We start from the raw sequence: 23,144 nt of genomic DNA on the forward strand, positions 1-23,144 counted from the left end.
GGTATAAAATAATAAATAATTACTAATATACATATACAATATACATATACATAATAATGGCCACCTCCCTTCCCTACCACTACCCTCAGCGCTCTATGTCCTCCTCCTCCCCCCAAGTGAGGAGTTGTAGAGAGTGATGGCATGACGTTCTTGAGCCTGTTGGTCCGACACTTGGGAAGGAGCAGTCTATCACTGAACAGACAAGGCATGTTATGCATACATTGCCCATTTTATGAATGGGTTAACTGACTGGATTAAACATTCATATCAATGATTATATGATTATGCATATGTATATCAGTGAGTATATGATTATGCTCAAGCATCTCGATTAAAACATGATGTTACCTTCAGTCTAAAACATGATTTATGTTTAAATTCTTCAAAATAGCTGCCTTTCATAAGCAGCGTATTTTAGAGTTACTGGACGTGTTCGACTTTGCTGAGGAGGCAAGAATGGCGAGAATGAGCGACTCAGAAGTGAGAAGTTGCTGCGGTGACCAACCAACAGGTGCTGTTCTGGAACATTTGAAGGGAGTTGATGGAAAACACTCCTACAGTTGCATCTGCGGTGGTGACCTCCATAGTCTTCTGGCCGCTCATAGTGATTAATACGAGTGATCGACCTGAACGATCACGCCCAAACGATTACTAGTGCGTCGCAAAGATGCATTCTGGGTAGAAATAAGATGCGGCCGCTGTCCTCAAGTAAAATTCGCTCTCGTCAGTGTTGAAGGTCGGCCGTGCAGCCAATCAGAGAGGCGCATGTGACGCGGAGGGCGGGTCGCGCAGCCACGCTGCCCTGGTATAAACCTCTCGAGACGGTGCGCACGCGACGCTTCCAAACAAACAATTGTGCAGCTTGTGAACAGCGGGTGAGTTTTTGAGTCTCCGCACGGCTGAACGCGATGCGGTGCGAACGGCCTGCAGTCGAGCCGCCCGGCCGGGCGTCATGATGCGTCTTCTGGCTCGCGGCGTTCGACGATGCTGCACGCACGCACGCACGCACTCTCGCACTCTCGCTGTCTCCTTTTGTATTGTTGGTTTTGCCAATTAGCTGCAACTGCGGAGAACTTCACCGCAGGGTAAAGAAAGAGAGCCGTGTTAGTGCAGCGCTGCAGCAAAAGTTGCACTGGCAGCAGTTTGTTATTGCATGTTGTTCTGAAGCAGGTCTCCCTCACACACAAGGATACATCATTGAGGCCTCTACACAGCTACATAACATAACACCATTGTTATCTATCTATCTAGTTGCAGGGCATTGACTTGGACGTTGATATGGTTTTGTTAATGTGGCTTTTACAATTGTATGTGTTTGTTTTTAAGCAGGCTTGACAGAAATGTCTTTCAATTTATCGATACTCTCCCTTCTGAATCTGTCAGCCTCTATTCTATAGCTATCTGTCTCTATTCTGTATCTATCAATCTCCAGTGTGTATCTATCGGCCTCTATTCTATATCTAGCTATCTCTATTCTAACGTCTATCCCTAACCAACTTTCTGTAATATATATATAGAGTTGTCTCTCTAATCTATATCTAGTTTCAGTCACTATCGATCTATCGATCTGTGGAGGTGCGAGCCTCACCTGAGGTGGAGCCTCTTGCAACAATGTGGCAAACTTTTTTCCCTCCTCCTCCTCCTCTCCTCCGTGTGCAGTGAGCGACGCCAACATGTCTGAGAAGAAGGCCGTGATCAAGAACGCAGACATGTCTGAGGACATGCAGCAGGACGCCGTGGACTTGGCCACGCAGGCGATGGAAAAGTTCAACATCGAGAAGGACATCGCCGCCTATGTCAAAAAGGTGCTTCCACGTCTGCAGGTTGGAGCTCTCTGTGGCAGTTCACACGCGTGCACTTTCTGTTAATCGTCCCTGCTCTTGTCCTTCCGCAGGAGTTTGACAAGAAGTACAACCCCACGTGGCACTGCATAGTTGGGAGGAACTTTGGCAGCTACGTGACCCACGAAACAAAGCATTTCATTTACTTCTACCTGGGCCAAGTGGCCATTCTACTCTTCAAATCAGGCTGAAATCTTAACTCGCCCTCCCAGAGAAACCTACTTTTCCTCCTCCCTCCTCCCTCCCCCGCCAACCGTTGGGCATTTTGCAGAGACACGTTTCTCCCAGACTTCCACCACATGCAACACTGGTTCCACTGCATTGTTGCCTACACCTGGCATGTGAAGAGTGCCAAATAAAAGTAGTTCTTCTGCCAACTCTCACTTTGCGTTTTGCACATCTGACAAACTCCTCGTGATTCATAATTTATGGATATTTATTTAGTTTGATGGAGGGATGAAACGTCTTTCATGCCGGTCTGATTTATAGATTCTTATTTGTCAAGCAGTTGAGCAACAGAACATTTTTTGTTGTTGTTGAAGCGCCTTTAATTTCCAGTGTGGATCGGAATGTCCAGGCTGTTGCTCACATTTAATAAAGAGTACTTCCTGCTGAAGTGACTGGAAGTTTTGTACATGGTTGAACAATCCTGTTTTCTAAGGTTGTGAATAGTTGCAGTGCTCTTATTGTACGTGGCCAGAATGTAACCCAGAGCCCAGACTGGCACTGCAGCAGCTCTGTGTGACCTTTACAATGCAACTTTGAGACAGTAAATCACTTCTAAACATGTGTCCTGTGTGGCTGTGTGTATGTGCGTGCACGTGTGTACAAACGCTTTACCTGAGTCCAGTCACATTTAGTTGCAAAAGCAACTCTGGCAGGGCTGCCCTTCGTCACCGCTTCTGTTCATTATTTTCATGGACAGAATTTCTAGGCGCAGCCAGGGTCCGGAGGGAGTCCGGTCCGGGAACCACATGATTGCGTCTCTGCTTTTTGCGGATGAGGTGGTCATGTTGGCTTCATCGAGCCAGGACCTCCAATGTGCACTGGGCGGTTTGCAGCCGAGCGTGAAGCGGCCAGGATGAGAATCAGCACCTCCAAGCCCGAGGCCGTGGTCCTCGACTGGAAAAAGGTGGTTTTCCCTCTCCGGGTCGGTGGGGAGATCCTGCCTCAGGTGGAGGAGTTCAAGTATCTCGGGGTCTTGTTCACGAGTGAGGGGAGGATGGGATCGGTGCGGCGTCTGCAGTGATGCGGTCGCTGTACCAGTCCGTCGTGGTGAAGAAGGAGCTAAGCCGAAAGGCGAAGCTCTCGATTTACCTGTCGATCTACGTTCCCACCCTCACCTATGGTCACGAGCTTTGGGTAGTGACCGAAAGAACAAGATCGCGAATACAAGCGGCGGAAATGAGTTTCCTCCGCAGGGTGGCTGGGCGTACCCTGAGGGACAGGGTGAGAAGCTCAGCCACCCGGGAGGAGCTCGGAGTAGAGCCGCTGCTCCTCCGCATCGAGAGGGGCCAGCTGAGGTGGCTCGGGCATCTGTTCCGGATGCCTCCTGGACGCCTCCCTGGGCAGGTGTTCCGGGCATGTCCCAACGGGAGGAGGCCTCGGGGAAGACCCAGGACACGCTGGAGGGACTATGTCTCTGGGCTGGCCTGGGAACGCCTTGGGGTCCCGCCGGATGAGCTGGAGGAGGTGACTGGGGCCAGGGAGGTCTGGGCATCTCTGCTGAGGCTGCTGCCCCTGCGACCCGACTCCAGATAATGCGCCAGAAGAAGAAGGAGAAGCAAATCTCAGACACTCTGTTCTATTCTGTCTACAATGACGACTAATGAGGTCAGTCAATAATGATAACAATAAAATGTCCCAGAAAGTCTGTCGTCACTGAAGCTGCCACCAGACATTCTAACAGATTGATAACAAATCAAATCAGTGAAGCAGTGATTTAGCAGGCTGAAAAAAGAAACTAAGCTTCAAGCTGATGAAAACAAAGCTATTCTATTCTATTCTGATACTTGTGTGTTTGAGAGATGAAGTCTTTAATAAAGAGTGAGAAGAAGTGCATTTTATTCCAGACAGTTCAACGAATTAGGAATTCAAGTGGGAGAGATTCAGGTGTTGCTGTGACGCAGCCTTAAAATCCCTTTTGTTTTCACTTCTAGTGAACACAAGCAGAGCAGGTTTAGATTACCAAGTTATTTTCAACTGAAGTGTCGCCACAATCCTTTGAAAAATATCAAAGGAACAAAGCAGAATCAGAATCATAATGAATGTTTTTATGTTGCTGATGTTGCCTCTCTTCTTTCAGAAAGGATTTGCTGGTGAGTTCACATCAAAACATAACATAATGGTGATTACAATCATGTTGTTTAACCTGATTTACATTTCTGCAGTCAAACACTACCTGAGGTATTTCCTCAGTGCCTCCTCTGGAACCCAGGATTTACCAGAGTGTATGGCTTTTGGCACGTTGGATGAAGATCAGTTTGGCTACTGTGACAGCAGTGGAAGGTTGGAGTCTGAAAACAAATTTGCAAGATGGTTTACTCAAAATAATCCACAGCATCATGATTACTATGTTCAGGAGTGTGAGCACTTCAAACACCTTGTCAGTGGCTACATTGAGGACCTGAATCAACAGATAAACCAAAGTGAAGGTGTGTCATCTTGTCTTCAAGTATTAACGCCAAAATCATGCTTCCAGACAAAGTAGCATTCATTATGCTGACATTTGGGGCTAATTCTAATCTCCTCTATAACTTTCATGTCCACATGGTTTACAAATATGAAAGAGGAAATAATTCTCTGTGCTAATACACTGTCACCTCTCATCTCTCTGTCTCAGGTGTTCACACTTTTCAGTTGATAGAAGGTTGTGAGTGGGATGATGAGACTGAAGATGTTGCTGGTTTCAATCTGTATGGCTATGATGGAGAAGACTTCATTTCTCTTGATCTTGAATCATCAACATGGGTGGCTGCTAAACCTCAAGCTCTCATCACCAAAAATAACTGGGACAGAGATTTGCTTTTAGCTGAAGACCTTAGGAATTTCTACATTCACATTTGCCCTGAAAGGCTCAAATCGTATATTGGATATTGGAAGAGATTCAAGAAAAACACAGGTAGAATCGCTGTTGGACCTTATAATGATACGCAGACTCAAGTTGCTTTGACCCATATTTCCCTCCTCTCTTCCCTGTGTGTGAATGAAAGGATTCACAAGGTGGTGTGTCTACGTCCTCAGCAGAGTGACAGAGTGAACAGCATTCAGTTTGTTTATCGAGATCACCTTATTTAACTATTTGTGTATATGTTGCAGTCTGGCCTTCCTTTTGAGAGAGTCCCTTTTGGTTTCAGCCCTTCGCTGGGCCCTTTGTTTTCTTATCAATAAATCATGTACATTAAAAATCAATGGACTCTTGTCTCTGTCTCTTTTTTGTGAAGGATCCCTGCCAATATATGTTGTTCCTCCATCTCCTGTCAGGGACGGAACAAGGAGCAGTAACCTCAGTGCTATTTTAAGGACTATTACTACTTTTATATATTGATAGAATAAATGTATCATATGTACACTATATGCCTATTCTGCAGCACTCGCTGAGAGATGCGTTTGGCAATTCCATGTCGGGCTATGACTCAACACATTGAAGGAAAACTCATGGAATTTATTTAGAGAATCATTTTAATGTTACAAAGAAATTATTTGTAACACTTAATGTATTCATAAGAACAAGGTGTGTGTGTGTGTGTGTGTGTGTGTGTGTGTGTGTGTGAGAGAGAGTGAGTGTGTGTGTGGGGGGAGGGACGATCGAATCGAGGGGTTGGCTGTTGCTGTGACGCAGTCTTCAATCTCATCTGCTTTTACTTTGAGCGAGAACGCAAGCCAGAGCAGGTTCAGACTGCAAAATTATTTTCAACTGCAGTGTCGCCAGAATCCTTTGAAAAATATCAAAGGAACAAAGCAGAATCAGGAAGCTGCACATAATGAATGTTTTTATGCTGCTGATGTTGCCTCTCTTCTTTCAGAAAGGATTTGCTGGTGAGTTCACATCAAAATATTATTAATGGTTTCAATAATCATGTTGTTTGACCTGCTTTACATTTCTGCAGTCAAACACTACCTGAGGGATTTCATGACTGCCTCCTCTGGAACCCAGAATTTACCAGAGTTTATGGGTTTTGTTACATTTGATGACGATCAGTTTGGCTACTGTGACAGCAGTGGAAGGTTGGAGACACAACAGGAGTGGGTAAGAAGGTTTATTCAAGATAATCCTCAGGTTTCTGAATACTATGTTCAGGAGTGTGAGCGCTTCAAAAACCTTTTCCGTGGCTACATAGAGGACCTGAATCAACAGATGAACCGAACTGAAGGTACAGTATGTCATCTTATCTTCAAGTGTTTCAGCAAAAAAAAGAAGAAGAAAAAAAAGGCTTACACATGAAACAGGGATTTATGTCAATGACACTTGAGGGTAATACTGCTCTTTGTGTAGAGGAGGATGATTGATTAATTTAATCGATCAAACTCAAGAAGAGACGGAAACAGAACATTGAATATGCGTATATGGGTTTTGCATGCAATTCTTACTACTGGCCACCGGAGGGAGCCTGTGGTGGCTAGGAAGCTTGTAACATTGAAATGGAGAAAACCGACGTGCAAAGTTTTTTCAACTTTAGATCGACCACCAGGAAACATGAAAGAGGAAATAATTCTCTGTGCTAATACACTGTCACCTCTCATCTCTCTGTCTCAGGTGTTCACACTTTTCGGAGAATTGCAGGTTGTGAGTGGGATGATGAGACGGAAGAGACTGATGGTTTCAATCAATATGGCTATGATGGAGAAGACTTCATTTCTTTTGATCTTGAATCATCAACATGGGTGGCTGCTAAACCTCAAGCTCTCATCACCAAACATAAGTGGGATGGAGATTTGCTTTACTCCGAGATACTTAGCAATATGTACCTTCACATTTGCCCTGAAAGGCTCAAAATTTATTTTGGATATTGGAAGAGATTCAAGAAAAACACAGGTAGAATCACTGTTGGACCTTATGCTGATACACGGACTCTAGTTGCTCTGACTGATATTTCCCCCCTCTCTTCACTCTGCAGCTGGTGCCTCTGTGTCTCTTCTCCAGAGGACTCCCTCCTCTCCAGTCAGCTGCCACGTCACAGACTTCTACCCTGATAAAGCTGAGATGTTCTGGAGGAGAGATGGACAGGAGGTCCATGAGGATGGGCAATACCGGGAGATCCTCCCCAACCATGACGACACCTTCCAGATGACTGTGGAGCTGAACATCTCACTGATCAAACCAGAAGACTGGAGGAGGTATGAGTGTGTGTTTCATCTGTCTGGTGTCAAGGAGGAGATTGTCACCAGACTGGACAGAGCCAACATCATCACCAACTGGGGTGAGAGGAGGATTTTCATTTCTTTTCTACTTGTCTTATATACTCTATATAGTATACTTCCTGAACAGTCTCTTGGTTGCAGTTCCTCCTTCAGAGTTTCCAGTTGTCACTGTTGTGGCTGTAGTTGTACCAGGACTCCTACTCCTGGCACTCTGCATCTCAGGACTCTACCTTTGGAGGAGAAAGTACAGTGGTAAGAAACAAGAAGTTGGACCATTTCATGCAACCGTCATGATATTTTGTTGATGCCTTTTTAACTGACAAAGTTTTCATTGTTTAGCACAGTTTAAACACTGTTTTTTCTCTTTGCATCTCAGGATTCAGTCTTGCAAAATGTGAGTAGAAAGTCAGTTTTTTCAATTTTTTTGTACAAGCAGATGTTTGAGACAAATGAGTTTTTTGTCTTCCAGCTTCTGAGTCTTCATCCAGTGAAACATCTTCAGAAGCAGCTACTAAATGACTCACGTGAGTTCTGATGTGACTTTTCAGCCAGTACAGTGTGACCCAGTCAGGGTCCAGTAGAAGACTGAGTCTGGCTCCACCCAAACTGCAACAACTGAACTTTATTCTTAATCTACTTCTACTAGCTCAGGTTTCCATGTCTAAGAAGTGTTTTCTTTGGAAAATAAGCACTGGAGTCCAACAAAGTTGAGTCCACAGAACTTTATCCTCTATTATGGAGTCCAAAGTTCTGCAGTAGTACACAAGTGTGGGGACGTTGTTTGTCCACATCCATCTTTCCTTTGGTTTACCTTCTCTGGCCTGTTTTTGCTGGTGTCCCATCATGTCAGTTCATGTTATGTCATATCCATCCATCCATCCATCCATCCATCCATCATCCATCTATTTACTCTCCATTATTATAGTCAGAGTCCTGGGGGTGCTGGAGCCGATCACTCCTATCATGGGATGACGGTGGAAACAACCTGACCAGTTCATCACAGGGTTCACATCGTGTTGAATCATAAGTGAAAATCGATGTATGAATCTTGCTTTATTCCTGCTTAGATGTTTGTTTTTTGTTGAGAAAATTAGACATGCTACTGTATATATGCTGGCTACACTGGACAGAGCAGCTTCCTTAGTTTGTCATCTCTTTTGAAGTCAGTGTATGATCCTATTTACCCACTGCATATTTTGGTTGAAGACTGAGACTACCAACAACCTTCCTGTGTGATAACGTGTGATATTTCTGGTTGCCACTCAATGTGACAATGAAAGAAACTTGTACATGAAAGAAGTGTGAAGGCCTTTGAGTTCTTTGTGTCTCCTCCTCCACCTATTACCTGCAGGTGGCAGTGGTTAGTCTTCAGGGACTGGCCATATAAGCCCTGATGACTGTGTGTGTGTGCGTGGGGTCAGTGTGACGGTTGGCAGCGTGAAGCTGTGTGTGTGTGAATGAAAGGATTCACAAGGTGGTGTGTCTACGTCCTCAGCAGAGTGACAGAGTGACAGAGTGAACAGCATTCATTTTGTTTATCCAGATCACCTTATTAAACTATTTTTGTATATGTTGCAGTCTGGCCTTCATTTTGAGAGAGTCCCTTTCGGTTTCAGCCCTTCGCTGGGCCCTTTGTTTTCTTATCAATAAATCATGTACATTAAAAATCAATGGACTCTTGTCTCTGTCTCTTTTTTGTGAAGGATCCCTGCCAATATATGTTGTTCCTCCATCTCATGTCAGAGACGGAACAAGGAGCAGTAACCTCAGTGCTATTTTAAGGACTATTACTACTTTTATATATTGATAGAATAAATGTATCATATGTACACTATATGCCTATTCTGCAGCACTCGCTGAGAGATGCGTTTGGCAATTCCATGTCGGGCTATGACTCAACACATTGAAGGAGAAGTCATGGAATTTATTTAGAGAATCATTTTAATGTTACAAAGAAATTATTTGTAACACTTAATGTATTTATAAGAACAATGTGTGTGTGTGTGTGTGTGTGTGTGTGTGTGTGTGTGTGAGTGTGTGCTACTTTGAGCGAGAACGCAAGCCAGAGCAGGTTCAGACTGCAAAGTTATTTTCAACTGCAGTGTCGCCAGAATCCTTTGAAAAATATCAAAGGAACAAAGCAGAATCAGGAAGCTGCACATAATGAATGTTTTTATGCTGCTGATGTTGCCTCTCTTCTTTCAGAAAGGATTTGCTGGTGAGTTCACATCAAATATTCATAGTTTTAATAATCATGTTGTTTAACCTGCTTTACATTTCTGCAGTCAAACACTACCTGAGGGATTTCTTCACTGCCTCCTCTGGAACCCAGAATTTACCAGAGTTAATGGCTTTTGGAACATTTGATGACGATCAGTTTGGCTACTGTGACAGCAGTGGAAGGACAGAGACACAACAGGAGTGGATCAAGAAAATACTGCAAGATAATCCTGAGCATTATGAATACTATGTTCAAGTGTGTAAGCAATACAAAGACTTTCTCAGTGGCTACAAAGAGACCCTGAATCAACAGATGAACCAAACTGAAGGTGTGTCATCTTGTCTTGAAGTCTTTTAGCAGAAAAAACATGCTTCCATACAAAGTAGGATTCATTACGCTGACATTTGGGGCTAATTCTAATCTCCTCTGTAATTTTCATGTCCACAGGGTTTACAAATGTGAAAGAGGAAATAATTCTCTGTGCTAATACACTGTCACCTCTCATCTCTCTGTCTCAGGTGTTCACACTATTCAGAGGATTGCAGGTTGTGAGTGGGATGATGAGACTCAAAATGTTGCTGGTTTCAATCAGTATGGCTATGATGGAGAAGACTTCATTTCTTTTGATTTTGAAACATCAACATGGGTGGCTGCTAAACCTCAAGCTCTCATCACCAAACATAAGTGGGATGGAGACCCTCTTTACTCTGAAGGTCTTAAAGATTTCTACGTGCACATTTGCCCTGAAAGGCTCAAGACATATATGGGATATTTGAAGAGATTCAAGATAAAAAAAAAAAAATAGAGCTAAAATCACTGTTTGTGATATATAGACTATAGTCTATTTAGTCTGACTGTTATTTTTTTGTCTCACTCTGCGGGGGGGGGGGGGGGGGGTGAGATGTCTCAAGTCTATCGACGGGGGGGGATGTCACCGAAATATACGGGACAAAGTGAAGTGCGTCCCGTATCAGTTCATTACGGGACATGTTTTTTAGTTGCCAAATACGGGACAATCTCGCATTTTACGGGAGTAGACCACAGACGGAAATTAAAAACGGGACAAATTGTGTCCCGGGAGAGATTTTATTTTTCCCGGGACAGGTGGTGAAAAAAGAGAACAATTCTGGGAAAAACAGGACGGGTGGCAACACTAGCACAAACTAGGGGTCAGAGGCCTTCAGATGGCTGGTCAGAGAAAGGCTAAACAGCTAACAAGATATTGCTCTATATCTGCTATCTTTGGTAGCAGTTCAGTATGGAGGAGGCGTTGCTTTTCCTAAACAAAGAGTGGATGTGGTGTCACAGTGTTGCTGTCTGTTCGCCTCCTGATTGTTTGTATACATTAACTGTTTTACAAGCACAAATGTATCTGATTGACTCCCAATAGTTTATAATTTATTTGCACTGATAATATGTGTGTCCTTATTGCATTCTGTATATACAGTACGTGTATATACAGACGTATATTACATAAATAACGTATTAAAAGTGTGTGTGTTTGTGTGTGTGTTTGTGTGTGTGTGTGTGTGTGGGGGGGGGGGGGGCGTTGCTGTTGCTTGTGACGCCATTTTAATATATATCTTGTTTTTTACTTTCACTTTCAACGCAACTTAGAACCGGTTCCGACAGCAATGTTATTTTCAACTGAAGTGTCGCCAGAATCCCGGAAAATGTCAAAGGATCAGAGCTGAAGATACACAAAATGCATGCTTTTAGGCTGCTTTTGTGGCTGTTTTGCTTTCATGACGCGTTTGCTGGTGAGTTCAAATCTATTGGGTTAATTCTTAAAATAATTGGGGCTACAACCATTAGTCGACGGAATCGATTACGTCAACAACAGAAATTCGTCGACGCGAACATTTAAGCGTCGACGTATCGTGTTATTGATTGCTATTGTAAATCGCTGAATGATGAAATCACACTCCGGCCGTACTTGCAGTGCAGTACTGAGTCCTGAGGGTGTCGCGCATTGTCTACATCCTGCAAAACAACAGAAAAGTGGAACGGCTTCTCTGAAAAGGCTCGAAAACTCCGACCCAAACTTTGTAAACTGTTGGAATAAATCCCAGAAAATGAATCAGCGAAACAGGTGCAAACTCTGTGAAGCTCACCCAGCATTCCAGGGTCGCGATACGCCAATACCTTAAATGCCACCAGGTGTCGCTGTATCATCACGCACCGCAGAGGAATTACAGCGCTACCGTTTATACTGAAGTGTAACACTCTTTCACTTATCACTTATTGACTGAGTTATTAAGGGATTTTACTTTGATATTTCAGTTGGAAGAAATCTGTTTAGGGTGTTTAACTGTGATGAACATTGCATATAATCTTTAAATCGTGAATTAATATACCTATGATATTTTAGGGTGAAAAATATAACTACTATGTCACAGATAAATGCTTTGTGTGTCATTATTTTTAATATATGAAAACGTCCGCTGTGAGAGAACAGCAGTATAACACAGGGGAGGTTAAACAGAAGTCCAAAATAGGTGGTGAAACTAAAGAAGATAATTGTGACAAATTGACTAATCAAAAAAAGGAATCCAAAGCTTAGTGGACAACAAAAATAATTGTTAGTTGCAGCCTTAATTATGATCATGTTATTTAACCTGATTTACATTTCTACATGCTCTGATGGTACAGAAGACGAAGAAATGGTCAAGAAGGTTTGGTCAAGATAATCCACAGCATTTCCAAATGTACGTTGAAGATTTTGATAGCTGGATAGATAGATAGATAGATAGATAGATAGATAGATAGATAGATAGAAGCTTTATTGTCCTTTCAACACATGTTAAAAAGAACTTGAGGTGAAACAAGATTAGACACTGTGGTCCTGGTGCAGCCAAGTGTAAAAGAAAAACAAAAATAAATGACTAATTATAAAAACAGAATGTGCAATATAGCTAAGGAGTAATATAAATTAATAAACTCCAGTATAGGAAATAAAAGAAACTGAGAATAAGATAAACACAACACCAGCGCAACAAATAATATCACAAAATGAGGTAGTGTGCAAAGTTAAAGTGACAACAAGAACAGTGAAAGTGACGAGAGCAGTATATGTTGTCTGTAGGTGTCGGGGGGGGTTGCAGGGGGCAACAGGGTCCTCCAGAATTCAGCAGTTTCACAGCTTCCGGAAAGACGCTGTTCCTGAGTCTGGTGGTCCTGCTGATGCTCCGTAGCCTCCTGCCTGAGGGGAGAACAAAGTGTGTGCGGGGTGAGTGTGGTCTTTCAGGATGGAGGCGGCCCGTTTCCAGCATCTGGCAATGTAGATATCCGTGGTGGTGGGGAGGCTGCATCCCAAAGTCCTCTGCGCAGCTTTTACCACCCTCTGCAGAGCTTTCGTCTCTGCCGTTGAGCAGCTGCCATGCCACGCGATGATGTAGGAGGACAGAACGCTCTCCACCACACATCTATAAAAAGATGTTAGGGCTGAGCTCCCCAGTCCAGCTCACCTCAGCCTCCTGAGGAAGTAGAAGCGCTGATGCGCCTTTCTCACCAGGCAGGAAGTGTTGATGCTCCAGGTCAGGTCGTCAGACATGTGTACTTGAAGCTGGAGAACACTTCCACCGCAGACCCTTCGATGTGCAGGAGAGGAGGGAGGTGTCTGCCCCACCTGAAGTCCACGATCATCTCCTTGGTCTTCTTCACATTGTTGTGGAGGTTGTTATCTCTGCACCAACCCTCCAGCTGCTCCACCTCCTGCCTGTAGTTGGACTCGTCGTTCTTGGTAATAAGTCCAACCACAGTTGTGTCATCCGCGAACTTCACCATCAGACAGCTTGGGTGTCTAGCTGAGTAGTCGTGTGTGAGCAGGGTGAACAGGAGGCGGCTCAGCAACACGCAGTCCTGGGGAGAACTGGTGCTGAGAATGATGGGGGGGGGAGACATCGTGGATCCTCACAGACTGCGGCCTGCCTGTAAGGAAGTCCAAAACCCAGTTTCACAGGGTGGTGCTCAGACCCAGACCCAGTGTGCTTAGTTTCTGGATCAGGGTCTGTGGTTTGATTGTGTTGAACGCTGAAGTAAAGTCCACAAAGAGCAGGCGAACATAGGAGTCCTTGTTCTCTAAGTGGGTGAGGGTTGTGTGGACCACAGAGGAAACGGCGTCCTCTGTGGATCGTTTTTTCCTGTAAGCATACTGATGCGAGTCCACAGTGACGTCGATTGAATCTCTAATGTGGGCCATGACGAGCCTCTCAGAGCATTTCATGACTATCGAGGTGAGCGCAACTGGCCGGTAGTCAATCAGGCCTGTCACTGTGGGTGTTTTGGGGCTAGGGATAATTGTGGCAGTCTTCAGGCAGGTGGGGACCGTCGCCTGTTAAAGAGAAGTGTTAAAAATGTCCGTCAGCACCTCTGTGAGCTGGTGTGCGCAGTCCTTCAGCACCCGTCCAGGGATATTGTCAGGACCAGCAGCTTTGTAGGGGTTAATCCTCTGGAGGGTCCTCCTCACCTCTGCTGGTGTCACACTGAGGGGCTCTTCACCAGGTGGAGTGATGAGTATGGTGCTGGGGGAGGCGTTGGGGTCCTTGAAGCGGGCGTAGAATTTGTTGAGTGTGTCGGGCAGCGAGTGGTCCCTGGGGCATTGTACGTCCTTGGTCTTTTGGTCTGTGGTGCACTTAATGCCCCTCCAAATACTCTGCAGATCGTTGGACGCGAATTGTCCCTGGATCCTCTGGGCGTATGCAGCCTTGGCCTTTTTCACTCCGGCAATCAGCTCTCTCCTCGCCGCTCTGAGTGTCGCTCTGTCACCAGACCTGAACGCAGCATCCCTGGCTTTCAGCAGAGACCGGACCTCTACATTCAGCCAGGGTTTCTGGTTAGGGTAGTCTGTTACAGTCCTGGTGCTGGTGACATCCCCCACACACTTGCTGATGCACCCGAGGACAGCAGATGTGTAGTCCTCCAAGTCCACCTCTCCATCACAGACAGATGCATCCCAGAAGATCTGCCAGTCTGTGCATTAGAAACAGTCCTGCAGTGCGGGCACAGCATCAGAGGGCCACACAGTGATAGTCCTCTGTGTTGGTGTGTGTGGCGTCTGAGCAGGGGACGGTAGGCAGGGACCAGCATAATGGAGATAGTGGTCGGAGAAACCCAGGTGGGGGAGGGGGACACGTGAACGCGCGCGCGCACACACACACACACACACACACACACACACACACATAGAATCCTTTGAAAAAATGCCAAAAAGAACAACAAAGCAGTATCAGGAAGACGCACATAATGAATGTTTTTATGCAGCTTTTGTTGCTGTTCTTCTATCATGAAGCATTTGCTGGTGAGTTCACTTCTATGAATCAGTTCTTATTCTAATCATGTTATTTAACCTGCTTTACATTTCCACAGTCAAACACTACCTGAGGTTTTTCATGACTGCCTCCTCTGGAACCCAGGATTTACCAGAGTTAATGGTTTTTTCCACATTTGATGACGTTCAGTGGGGCTACTGTGACAGCAGTGGAAGATTGGAGCTGCAACAGGAGTGGGCAAGAAGGTTATGTCAAGATAATCCTCAGCATGTGCGCATGTACAGTGAAGAATGTGAGCGCTTAAAATACTTTCTCAGTGGCTACATTGAGAACCTGAATCAACAGATGAACCAAACTGAAGGTGTGTCATCTTTTCTTCAAGTCTTTTAGCAGAAAAATCATGCTTCCAGACAAAGTAGGATTCATTATGCTGACATTTTGGGCTAATACTAATCTCCTCTATAACTTTCATGTCCACATGGTTTACAAATATGAAAGAGGAAATAATTCTCTGTGCTAATACACTGTCACCTCTCATCTCTCTGTCTCAGGTGTTCACACTTTTCAGAGGATGCATGGTTGTGAGTGGGATGATGAGACTGAAGATGTTGGTGGTATCATTCAGTATGGCTATGATGGAGAAGACTTCATTTCTTTTGATCTTCAAACATCAACATGGGTGGCTGCTAAACCTCAAACTCTCATCACTAAACATAAGTGGGACAGAGACCTTCTTTACTGTGAAAGCATTAAAAATTTCCAGCTTCACATTTGCCCTGAAAGGCTCAAAATGTATTTTGGATATTGGAAGAGATTCAAGAAAAACACAGGTAGAATCCCTGTTGGACCTTATGCTGATACATGGACTCTAGTTGCTCCGACTGATATTTCCCCCCTCTCTTTCCTCTGCAGCTGGTGCCTCTGTGTCTCTTCTCCAGAGGACTCCCTCCTCTCCAGTCAGCTGCCACGTCACAGGCTTCTACCCTGATAATGCTGAGATGTTCTGGAGGAGAGATGGACAGGAGGTCCATGAGGATGTGCAATACTGGGAGATCCTCCCCAACCATGACGACACCTTCCAGATGACTGTGGAGCTGAACATCTCACTGATCAAACCAGAAGACTGGAGGAGGTATGAGTGTGTGTTTCATCTGTCTGGTGTCAAGGAGGAGATTGTCACCAGACTGGACAGAGCCAACATCATCACCAACTGGGGTGAGAGGAGGATTTTCATTTCTTTTCTACTTGTCTTATATACTCTATATAGTATACTTCCTGAACAGTCTCTTGGTTGCAGTTCCTCCTTCAGAGTTTCCAGTTGTCACTGTTGTGGCTGTCGTTGTACCAGGACTCCTACTCCTGGCACTCTGCATCTCAGGACTCTACCTTTGGAGGAGAAAGTACAGTGGTAAGGAACAAGAAGTTTGAACCTTTGATGCAACCACTAAATAAAAAAGCGGGAGGATGTTTTGCTGATGCCTCTCTGACTACTAAATAGTTTACTAGTATCTATTTATGTATGTTTAATGTATTTACGTACGTACTTCCTGTTTTAATTTAAGAAATGAAAGCTGGAGATTTTTGTAAGAATCTGAACTGTTTAATTCCAAAAGCAACCTGATTTTAAATATTGTTTTTCTCTTTTATATTTCAGGATTCTGGCCTGCAAACTGTAAGTATGGTCCCAATTTTATTCCTGCTCTTTGTCATTGTACCCAGAGATATTTCCGAAAAATAATATTTTTCTTTTCTTTCTGCAGTATCTGACCCCTCATTAAGCCAAACATCCTCTGAAGCAGAAGCTCTCAAATGATCCCAGTCAGCTACATATCAGCGGCACCAGCTGGACACTGAGGAATCTGCCAACTTGTTTCACAAACAGAACACAAAATCTGAATGTCGACAGTGTAGCATTTGGATCCTGCTCATCTTAAATGCATGATATTTATAGCACAATTTTGAGTTTTATGTTTATATCAATAGAACTTGCTTTGTAAACGTGTTTTTATTTATTTATTTTTACTCTTTACTAAAGGAACATTCATCTTAGGTGTACAGCATAATTGCGTGGCTGGGAGAAACTTTGAAAGCTCCATGATGCATGGAACAAAGCATTTCATCTATTCCTACCATGGGCCAAGTCCTACTGTTCAAATCAGGCTGACAACTTCTCACTTGTCAAGTGAAGCAACAGAACTTTTTATTTGTTGAAGCGCCATTGATTTTCAATGTAGATAAAAATGTCAAGGCTATAACTCACACTTAATGAAGAGTGCTACTTGCTGAAGTGACTTTTGTTTTGTTTTTTACATGGTTGAACAATCCTGTTTTCTGCAGTAAATAGTTGTAGCGCTGTTATTGTGCGTGGCCAGAATGTAACCGAGAGCCCTGACTGGCACTGCAGCAGCTCTGTGTGATCTTTACAATGCAACTTTGAGACAGTAAATCACTTGTGTGTGTGTGTGTGTGTGTGTATGTGTGTGTGTGTGTGTGTGTGTGTGTGTGTGTGTGTGTGTGTGCGTGCGCGCACAAGTGCTATACAAGTCCATTCACATGTATTTTTCTGAAATAAACATGATTGTTTCTGTTTATTATGACACCTAAGGAAATAAGCCTCTACTATTAACAAACTGTACCAGAAAGTTGAGCTTGAGCATTGTTTTGGGGAAAGCTTCACATCGCTTCAGCTGAGTCCAGACTTTCCAACAGACCTGTTCACAATATGGAAGAAAGAACTTCTGAGCTGGAAACTCATAACAAGTCAATTTATTGAAGTAGTGTGATTTGGTGGACTGAAAAGACAAATTTTACAGTTTAACTAATCATAGTTTCAAGTGCAAAGGGATAGGCTTCACACGGTCTTAAATTCTCTCCTGTTTTCACATTCAGTGTGAATGCAAGCCAGAGCAGGTTTCTTTTCAACTCGTGTTGCCAGAACCCTTTGGAAAAAAACATCCAAAGGAATAATAATAATAATAATAATGATAATAATAATAATAATAATAATAATAATAATAATAATAATAATAATAATAAATTTCATTTATAATGCACTTTACATTTAAGCAATCTCAGAGTCAAATCAACAAGATACACAAAATTAATGTTTTTAATGTTTGTTGCTGATGTTGTCTTCTATACTCTATATGGTATACTTCCTGAACAGTCTCTTGGTTGCAGTTCCTCGTTCAGAGTTTCCAGTTGTCACTGTTGTGGCTGTAGTTGTACCAGGGCTTCTACTCCTGGCACTCTGCATCTCAGGACTCTACCTTTGGAGGAGAAAGTACAGCGGTAAGCAACAAGAAGTCTGAACTTTTCATCTAACCACTAAATAAAAAGAAAGGGGATATTTTTTCTGATGCCTCTCTGACTACTTAATAACTTACTAGTATTTATGTATGTTTTATGTATTTATCTACATACTTCCTGTTTTTAATTTAAGAAATGAAAGCCAGAGATTTTTTTTGGAAGAATCTGAACTGTTGAATTCAAAAGTTAAATTCATTATTTAATGTGATTTTCTTTTACACACCCTCTCCACACCCTCCTCCCCTGTCAACCGTTGTGCATTTTGCAGAGACACGTATCCTCCCAGACTTCTGTCTGCCACATGCAACACTGCTTCCACTGCATTGCTGCCTACACTGGGCATGTGAAGAGTGCCACCAGAATAGTTTCATGTGGGTGTGATTTATAGATCACCATCTTATTTGTCAAGCAGTTGAGCAACAGAACATTTTATGTTGTTGTTGAAGCGCCTTTAATGTCCAGTGTGGATCGGAATGTCCAGGCTGTTGCTCACACTTAATAAAGAGTACTTCCTGCTGAAGTGACTTGAGGTTTTGTACATGGTTGAACATTCCTGTTATCTACAGTTGTGGGTAGTTGCAGTGCTCTTATTGTAGAGAGTAATAGCTTCTAAACACATCCTGTGTTGCTGTGTGTATGTGCATGCATGTGTGTACAAATAAAATGTCCCAGAAAGTTTGTCTTGACCAGCGTTGTCACATTTAGCTTCAAATCGTGTTTTTAAAAAATTGTGTGCTTTTTTGAAAGTAACTTTTTTTTCTTTTCTTTTTTATAGCACATTTGAGACTTAATATCTAAATGTCAAATCGAAATATAAATGTTAAATCTAAATATAAATGCTGAATCTAAATGTTAAATGTTAAATATAAATATAAACGTTACACCTAAATGTTTCGGGTGAAACTAAACATTTAGCTAATATGCAAATTCAAGCTGCAGGCAACCGGAAGTACCACAATAAAAGCTTAACGATGTTGAGCTCTGTTTTTTTTAGTGTCAAATAACGAATAAACAACTATCTTTTCGGGGGGAAACTGCCTCTTGGACATAGATTGGTGGTTTTAAGTACCCAAAAATAACAAACCCGTTTGGAGATACTATATTTTACGAGTACCTTCAGTGTTTAGTGTCACTTAGTTTTGTGCAGGACTTACGCAGCAGAGCTTGCTGTCTCTCGACTTACGACCAACCAGCCACAAGGGTGTGGCTCATGAACCTCCGCCTGCCTCCACAGCCGTGGTCATGCATACACTGCTAACATGTCCGACTCGGCGCTGGCAGAAAACAACGGCAGAGCCGTTTTGGCGGCTATACGAAACAAATATTGCTGTGATTTTAAGAATGAAAAACTTTACAAACGGCACCCCGTACAATGGAGGCAGGCGCAGGATCATGAGCCGCACCCTTGTGGCTGGTTGTAGGGGCAGGTCGTACAGGTCGTAAGTGGAAAGACAGCAAGCTATTGAAGAAAAAAAAAAAAAAAACAGCGCAAAATGGTGCGCGCTTACAGACAGCGTCAAAGTCCTTTTCTTTTTTTTTCTTCCCTTTTTTGTTTTTAGTTGTTATCGTGTTTTTTAAGCGCTATTTTTGATAAAAACAGAATGTGAGTCCATTTTATTTTTTTTATTGTTTTTTTGTTGTCTTTTATGTTTACTATGTTCGTTCATCTTATTTGCAACCTCTTAATCTTGAGAAATGAAAGTTTATTGCTTTTGACATGGTGTACATGCATTATTATGTCATATATTATCATTACATATGATTTTTTTAAAAATTGTGTCAATAATATCGTTTATCGGCAATAATTTGTAGCACAATTATTGTCCAGCAACATTTGTTATCGTGACAGGCCTAAGCATGACTAACTTCACAAACGGCACCCCATAAAGAAGAGCAGGTTATTCCAGACAGTTAAACTAATTAGAAATCCAAGTGGGAGGGATTCAGATGTTGCTGTGACACAGTCTTAAAATCTCTCTTGTTTTCACTTTCAGTGTGAACACAAGCCAGAGTAGGTTTAGATTACAAAGTTATTTTCAACTGCAGTGTCGCCAGAATCCTTTGAAAAATATCAAAGGAACAAAGCAGAATCAGGAAGCTGCACATAATGAATGTTTTTATGCTGCTGATGTTGCCTCTCTTCTTTCAGAAAGGATTTGCTGGTGAGTTCACATCAAAATGTTATTAATGGTTTCAATAATCATGTTGTTTGACCTGCTTTACATTTCTGCAGTCAAACACTACCTGAGGTATTCCATGACTGCCTCCTCTGGAACCCAGAATTTACCAGAGTTTATGGCCTTTGCTACGCTTGATGACGTTCAGTGGGGCTACGGTGACAGCAGTGGAAGGGCAGAGACACAACAGGAGTGGGCTAGAAGGTTTTCTCAAGATAATCCTCAGGTTTCTGAATACTATGTTCAGGAGTGTGAGCGCTTCAAAAACCTTTTCCGTGGCTACATAGAGGACCTGAATCAACAGATGAACCAAACTGAAGGTACAGTATGTCATCTTATCTTCAAGTGTTTCAGCAAAAAAAAGAAGAAAAAAAAAGGCTTACACATAAAACAGGGATTTATGTCAATGACACTTGAGGGTAATACTGCTCTTTGTGTAGAGGAGGATGATTGATTAATTTAATCGATCAAACTCAAGAAGAGACGGAAACAGAACATCAAATATGCGTTTATGGGTTTTGCATGCAATTCTTACTCTGGCCACCGGAGGGAGCCTGTGGTGGCTAGGAAGCTTGTAACATTGAAATGGAGAAAACTGACGTGCAAAGTTTATTCAACTTTAGATCGACCACCAGAGGAAATAATTATCTGTGCTAATACACTGTCACCTCTCATCTCTCTGTCTCAGGTGTTCACACTATTCGGAGGATTACAGGTTGTGAGTGGGATGATGAGACTGAAGATGTTGGTGGTATCATTCAGTATGGCTATGATGGAGAAGACTTTATTTCTTTTGATCTTGAAACATCAGCATGGGTGGCTGCTAAACCTCAAGCTCTCATCACCAAACACAAGTGGGACAGAGACCTTATTTTCTCTGAAAAACTTAGAGATTTCTACATGCACATTTGCCCTGAAATCCTTAAGAAACATATGGGATATTGGAAGAGATTCAAGATAAAAAAAGGTAAAACCACTGTTTGCGCCGATTGTGATGTATAGAATCTATTTAGTCTGACATTTTTTTTTGTCTCACTCTGCAGCTGGTGCCTCTGTGTCTCTTCTCCAGAGGACTCCCTCCTCTCCAGTCAGCTGCCACGTCACAGACTTCTACCCTGATAAAGCTGAGATGTTCTGGAGGAGAGATGGACAGGAGGTCCATGAGGATGTGCAATACTGGGAGATCCTCCCCAACCATGACGACACCTTCCAGATGACTGTGGAGCTGAACATCTCACTGATCAAACCAGAAGACTGGAGGAGGTATGAGTGTGTGTTTCATCTGTCTGGTGTCAAGGAGGAGATTGTCACCAGACTGGACAGAGCCAACATCATCACCAACTGGGGTGAGAGGAGGATCTTCATTTCTTTTCTACTTGTCTTATATACTCTATATAGTATACTTCCTGAACAGTCTCTTGGTTGCAGTTCCTCCTTCAGCGTTTCCAGTTGTCACTGTTGTGGCTGTAGTTGTACCAGGACTCCTACTCCTGGCACTCTGCATCTCAGGACTCTACCTTTGGAGGAGAAAGTACAGCGGTAAGAAACAAGAAGTTGGACCATTTCATGCAACCATCATGATATTTTGTTGATGCCTTTTTAACTGACAAAGTTAAATTCAGAATTATATTTCATTGTTTAGCACAGTTTAAACACTGTTTTTTCTCTTTGCATCTCAGGATTCAGTCTTGCAAAATGTGAGTAGAAAGTCAGTTTTTTCAATTTTTTTGTACAAGCAGATGTTTGAGACAAATGAGTTTTTTGTCTTCCAGCTTCTGAGTCTTCATCCAGTGAAACATCTTCAGAAGCAGCTACTAAATGACTCACGTGAGTTCTGATGTGACTTTTCAGCCAGTACAGTGTGACCCAGTCAGGGTCCAGTAGAAGACTGAGTCTGGCTCCACCCAAACTGCAACAACTGAACTTTATTCTTAATCTACTTCCACTAGCTCAGGTTTCCATGTCTAAGAAGTGTTTTCTTTGGAAAATAAGCACTGGAGTCCAGCAAAGTTGAGTCCACAGAACTTTATCCTTTATTATGGAGTCCAAAGTTCTGCAGTAGTACACAAGTATGGGGACGTTGTTTGTCCACATCCATCTTTCCTTTTGTTTACCTTCTCTGGCCTGTTTTTGCTGGTGTCCCATCATGTCAGTTCATGTTATGTCATATCCATCCATCCATACATACATCCATCCATCATCCATCTATTTACTCTCCATTATTATAGTCAGAGTCCTGGGGGTGCTGGAGCCGATCACTACTATCATGGGATGACGGTGGAAACAACCTGACCAGTTCATCACAGGGTTCACATCGTGTTGATGTGTTTCATAAGTGAAAATGGATGAATGAATCTTGCTTTATTCCTGCTTAGATGTTTGTCTTTTGTTGAGAAAATTAGACATGCTACTGTATATATGCTGGCTACACTGGACAGAGCAGCTTCCTTAGTTTGTCATCTCTTTTGAAGTCAGTGTATGATCCTATTTACCCACTGCATATTTTGGTTGAAGATTGAGACTACCAACAACCTTCCTGTGTGATAACATGTGATATTTCTGGTTGCCACTCAATGTGACAATGAAAGAAACTTGTACATGAAAGAAGTGTGAAGGCCTTTGAGCTCTTTGTGTCTCCTCCTCCACCGATTACCTGCAGGTGGCAGTGGTTAGTCTTATAAGCCCTGATGACTGTGTGTGTGTGTGTGGGGTCAGTGTGACGGTTGGCAGCGTGAAGCTGTGTGTGTGTGAATGAAAGGATTCACAAGGTGGTGTGTCTACGTCCTCAGCAGAGTGACAGAGTGAACAGCATTCAGTTTGTTTATCGAGATCACCTTATTTAACTATTTGTGTATATGTTGCAGTCTGGCCTTCATTTTGAGAGAGTCCCTTTCGGTTTCAGCCTTTCGCTGGGCCCTTTGTTTTCTTATCAATAAATCATGTACATTAAAAATCAATGGACTCT

At 42.9% G+C, this 23,144-nt stretch overlaps 4 protein-coding genes across 9 annotated transcripts; all 4 read left to right on the top strand.

The window, feature by feature from the left end:
• Window positions 1–740: 740 nt before the first annotated feature.
• Window positions 741–2,630, top strand: dynll2b (dynein, light chain, LC8-type 2b). The gene is made up of 3 exons (XM_076031394.1): window positions 741–875; window positions 1,660–1,805; window positions 1,895–2,630. Exons 2-3 carry the CDS (start codon window positions 1,674–1,676, stop codon window positions 2,030–2,032), a joined length of 270 nt encoding a protein of 89 aa, XP_075887509.1. The 5' UTR covers window positions 741–875; window positions 1,660–1,673; the 3' UTR covers window positions 2,033–2,630.
• A 3,059-nt stretch (window positions 2,631–5,689) lies between these two features.
• Window positions 5,690–8,881, top strand: LOC142891685 (major histocompatibility complex class I-related protein 1-like). Of its 3 annotated transcripts, none has more exons than XM_076031400.1 (8): window positions 5,690–5,879; window positions 5,951–6,214; window positions 6,598–6,876; window positions 6,959–7,261; window positions 7,344–7,454; window positions 7,579–7,596; window positions 7,672–7,726; window positions 8,128–8,881. In XM_076031400.1, the coding sequence occupies exons 1-7, from the start codon at window positions 5,825–5,827 to the stop codon at window positions 7,719–7,721; spliced, it is 1,080 nt and encodes a 359-aa protein (XP_075887515.1). In that variant the 5' UTR covers window positions 5,690–5,824; the 3' UTR covers window positions 7,722–7,726; window positions 8,128–8,881. The 3 variants fall into 3 exon arrangements, with proteins under 3 accessions (XP_075887515.1, XP_075887517.1, XP_075887516.1); XM_076031402.1 differs by lacking the exon at window positions 8,128–8,881 and adding an exon at window positions 7,849–8,096; XM_076031401.1 differs by lacking the exon at window positions 8,128–8,881 and adding an exon at window positions 7,854–8,096.
• A 369-nt stretch (window positions 8,882–9,250) lies between these two features.
• On the top strand, window positions 9,251–17,292 carry LOC142891684 (major histocompatibility complex class I-related protein 1-like). 3 transcript variants are annotated; one of them, XM_076031398.1, is made up of 7 exons: window positions 9,251–9,420; window positions 9,488–9,751; window positions 15,245–15,523; window positions 15,606–15,908; window positions 15,991–16,101; window positions 16,348–16,365; window positions 16,454–17,292. In XM_076031398.1, the coding sequence occupies exons 1-7, from the start codon at window positions 9,366–9,368 to the stop codon at window positions 16,504–16,506; spliced, it is 1,083 nt and encodes a 360-aa protein (XP_075887513.1). In that variant the 5' UTR covers window positions 9,251–9,365; the 3' UTR covers window positions 16,507–17,292. The 3 variants fall into 3 exon arrangements, with proteins under 3 accessions (XP_075887513.1, XP_075887512.1, XP_075887511.1); XM_076031397.1 differs by lacking the exon at window positions 9,488–9,751 and adding an exon at window positions 14,791–15,054; XM_076031396.1 differs by lacking the exons at window positions 9,251–9,420; window positions 9,488–9,751 and adding exons at window positions 11,016–11,183; window positions 14,791–15,054.
• A 2,582-nt stretch (window positions 17,293–19,874) lies between these two features.
• Window positions 19,875–23,039, top strand: LOC142891687 (zinc-alpha-2-glycoprotein-like). 2 transcript variants are annotated; one of them, XR_012927313.1, is made up of 9 exons: window positions 19,875–20,164; window positions 20,236–20,499; window positions 20,868–21,146; window positions 21,223–21,525; window positions 21,608–21,718; window positions 21,859–21,876; window positions 21,952–22,006; window positions 22,134–22,188; window positions 22,408–23,039. XR_012927313.1 is itself a non-coding variant. In XM_076031409.1 (8 exons), the coding sequence occupies exons 1-7, from the start codon at window positions 20,110–20,112 to the stop codon at window positions 21,999–22,001; spliced, it is 1,080 nt and encodes a 359-aa protein (XP_075887524.1). In that variant the 5' UTR covers window positions 19,876–20,109; the 3' UTR covers window positions 22,002–22,006; window positions 22,408–23,032. The 2 variants fall into 2 exon arrangements, 1 of the variants encoding a protein (XP_075887524.1); XM_076031409.1 differs by lacking the exon at window positions 22,134–22,188 and having other exon boundaries at window positions 19,876–20,164; window positions 22,408–23,032.
• The last annotated feature ends 105 nt before the right edge of the window (window positions 23,040–23,144 follow it).

Source organism: Nelusetta ayraudi, unplaced genomic scaffold (assembly GCF_046127955.1).
Source record: "Nelusetta ayraudi isolate G7.1 ecotype Tasmania unplaced genomic scaffold, CSIRO-AGI_Nayr_v1 ptg000033l, whole genome shotgun sequence".
NCBI lineage: Eukaryota > Metazoa > Chordata > Actinopteri > Tetraodontiformes > Monacanthidae > Nelusetta > Nelusetta ayraudi.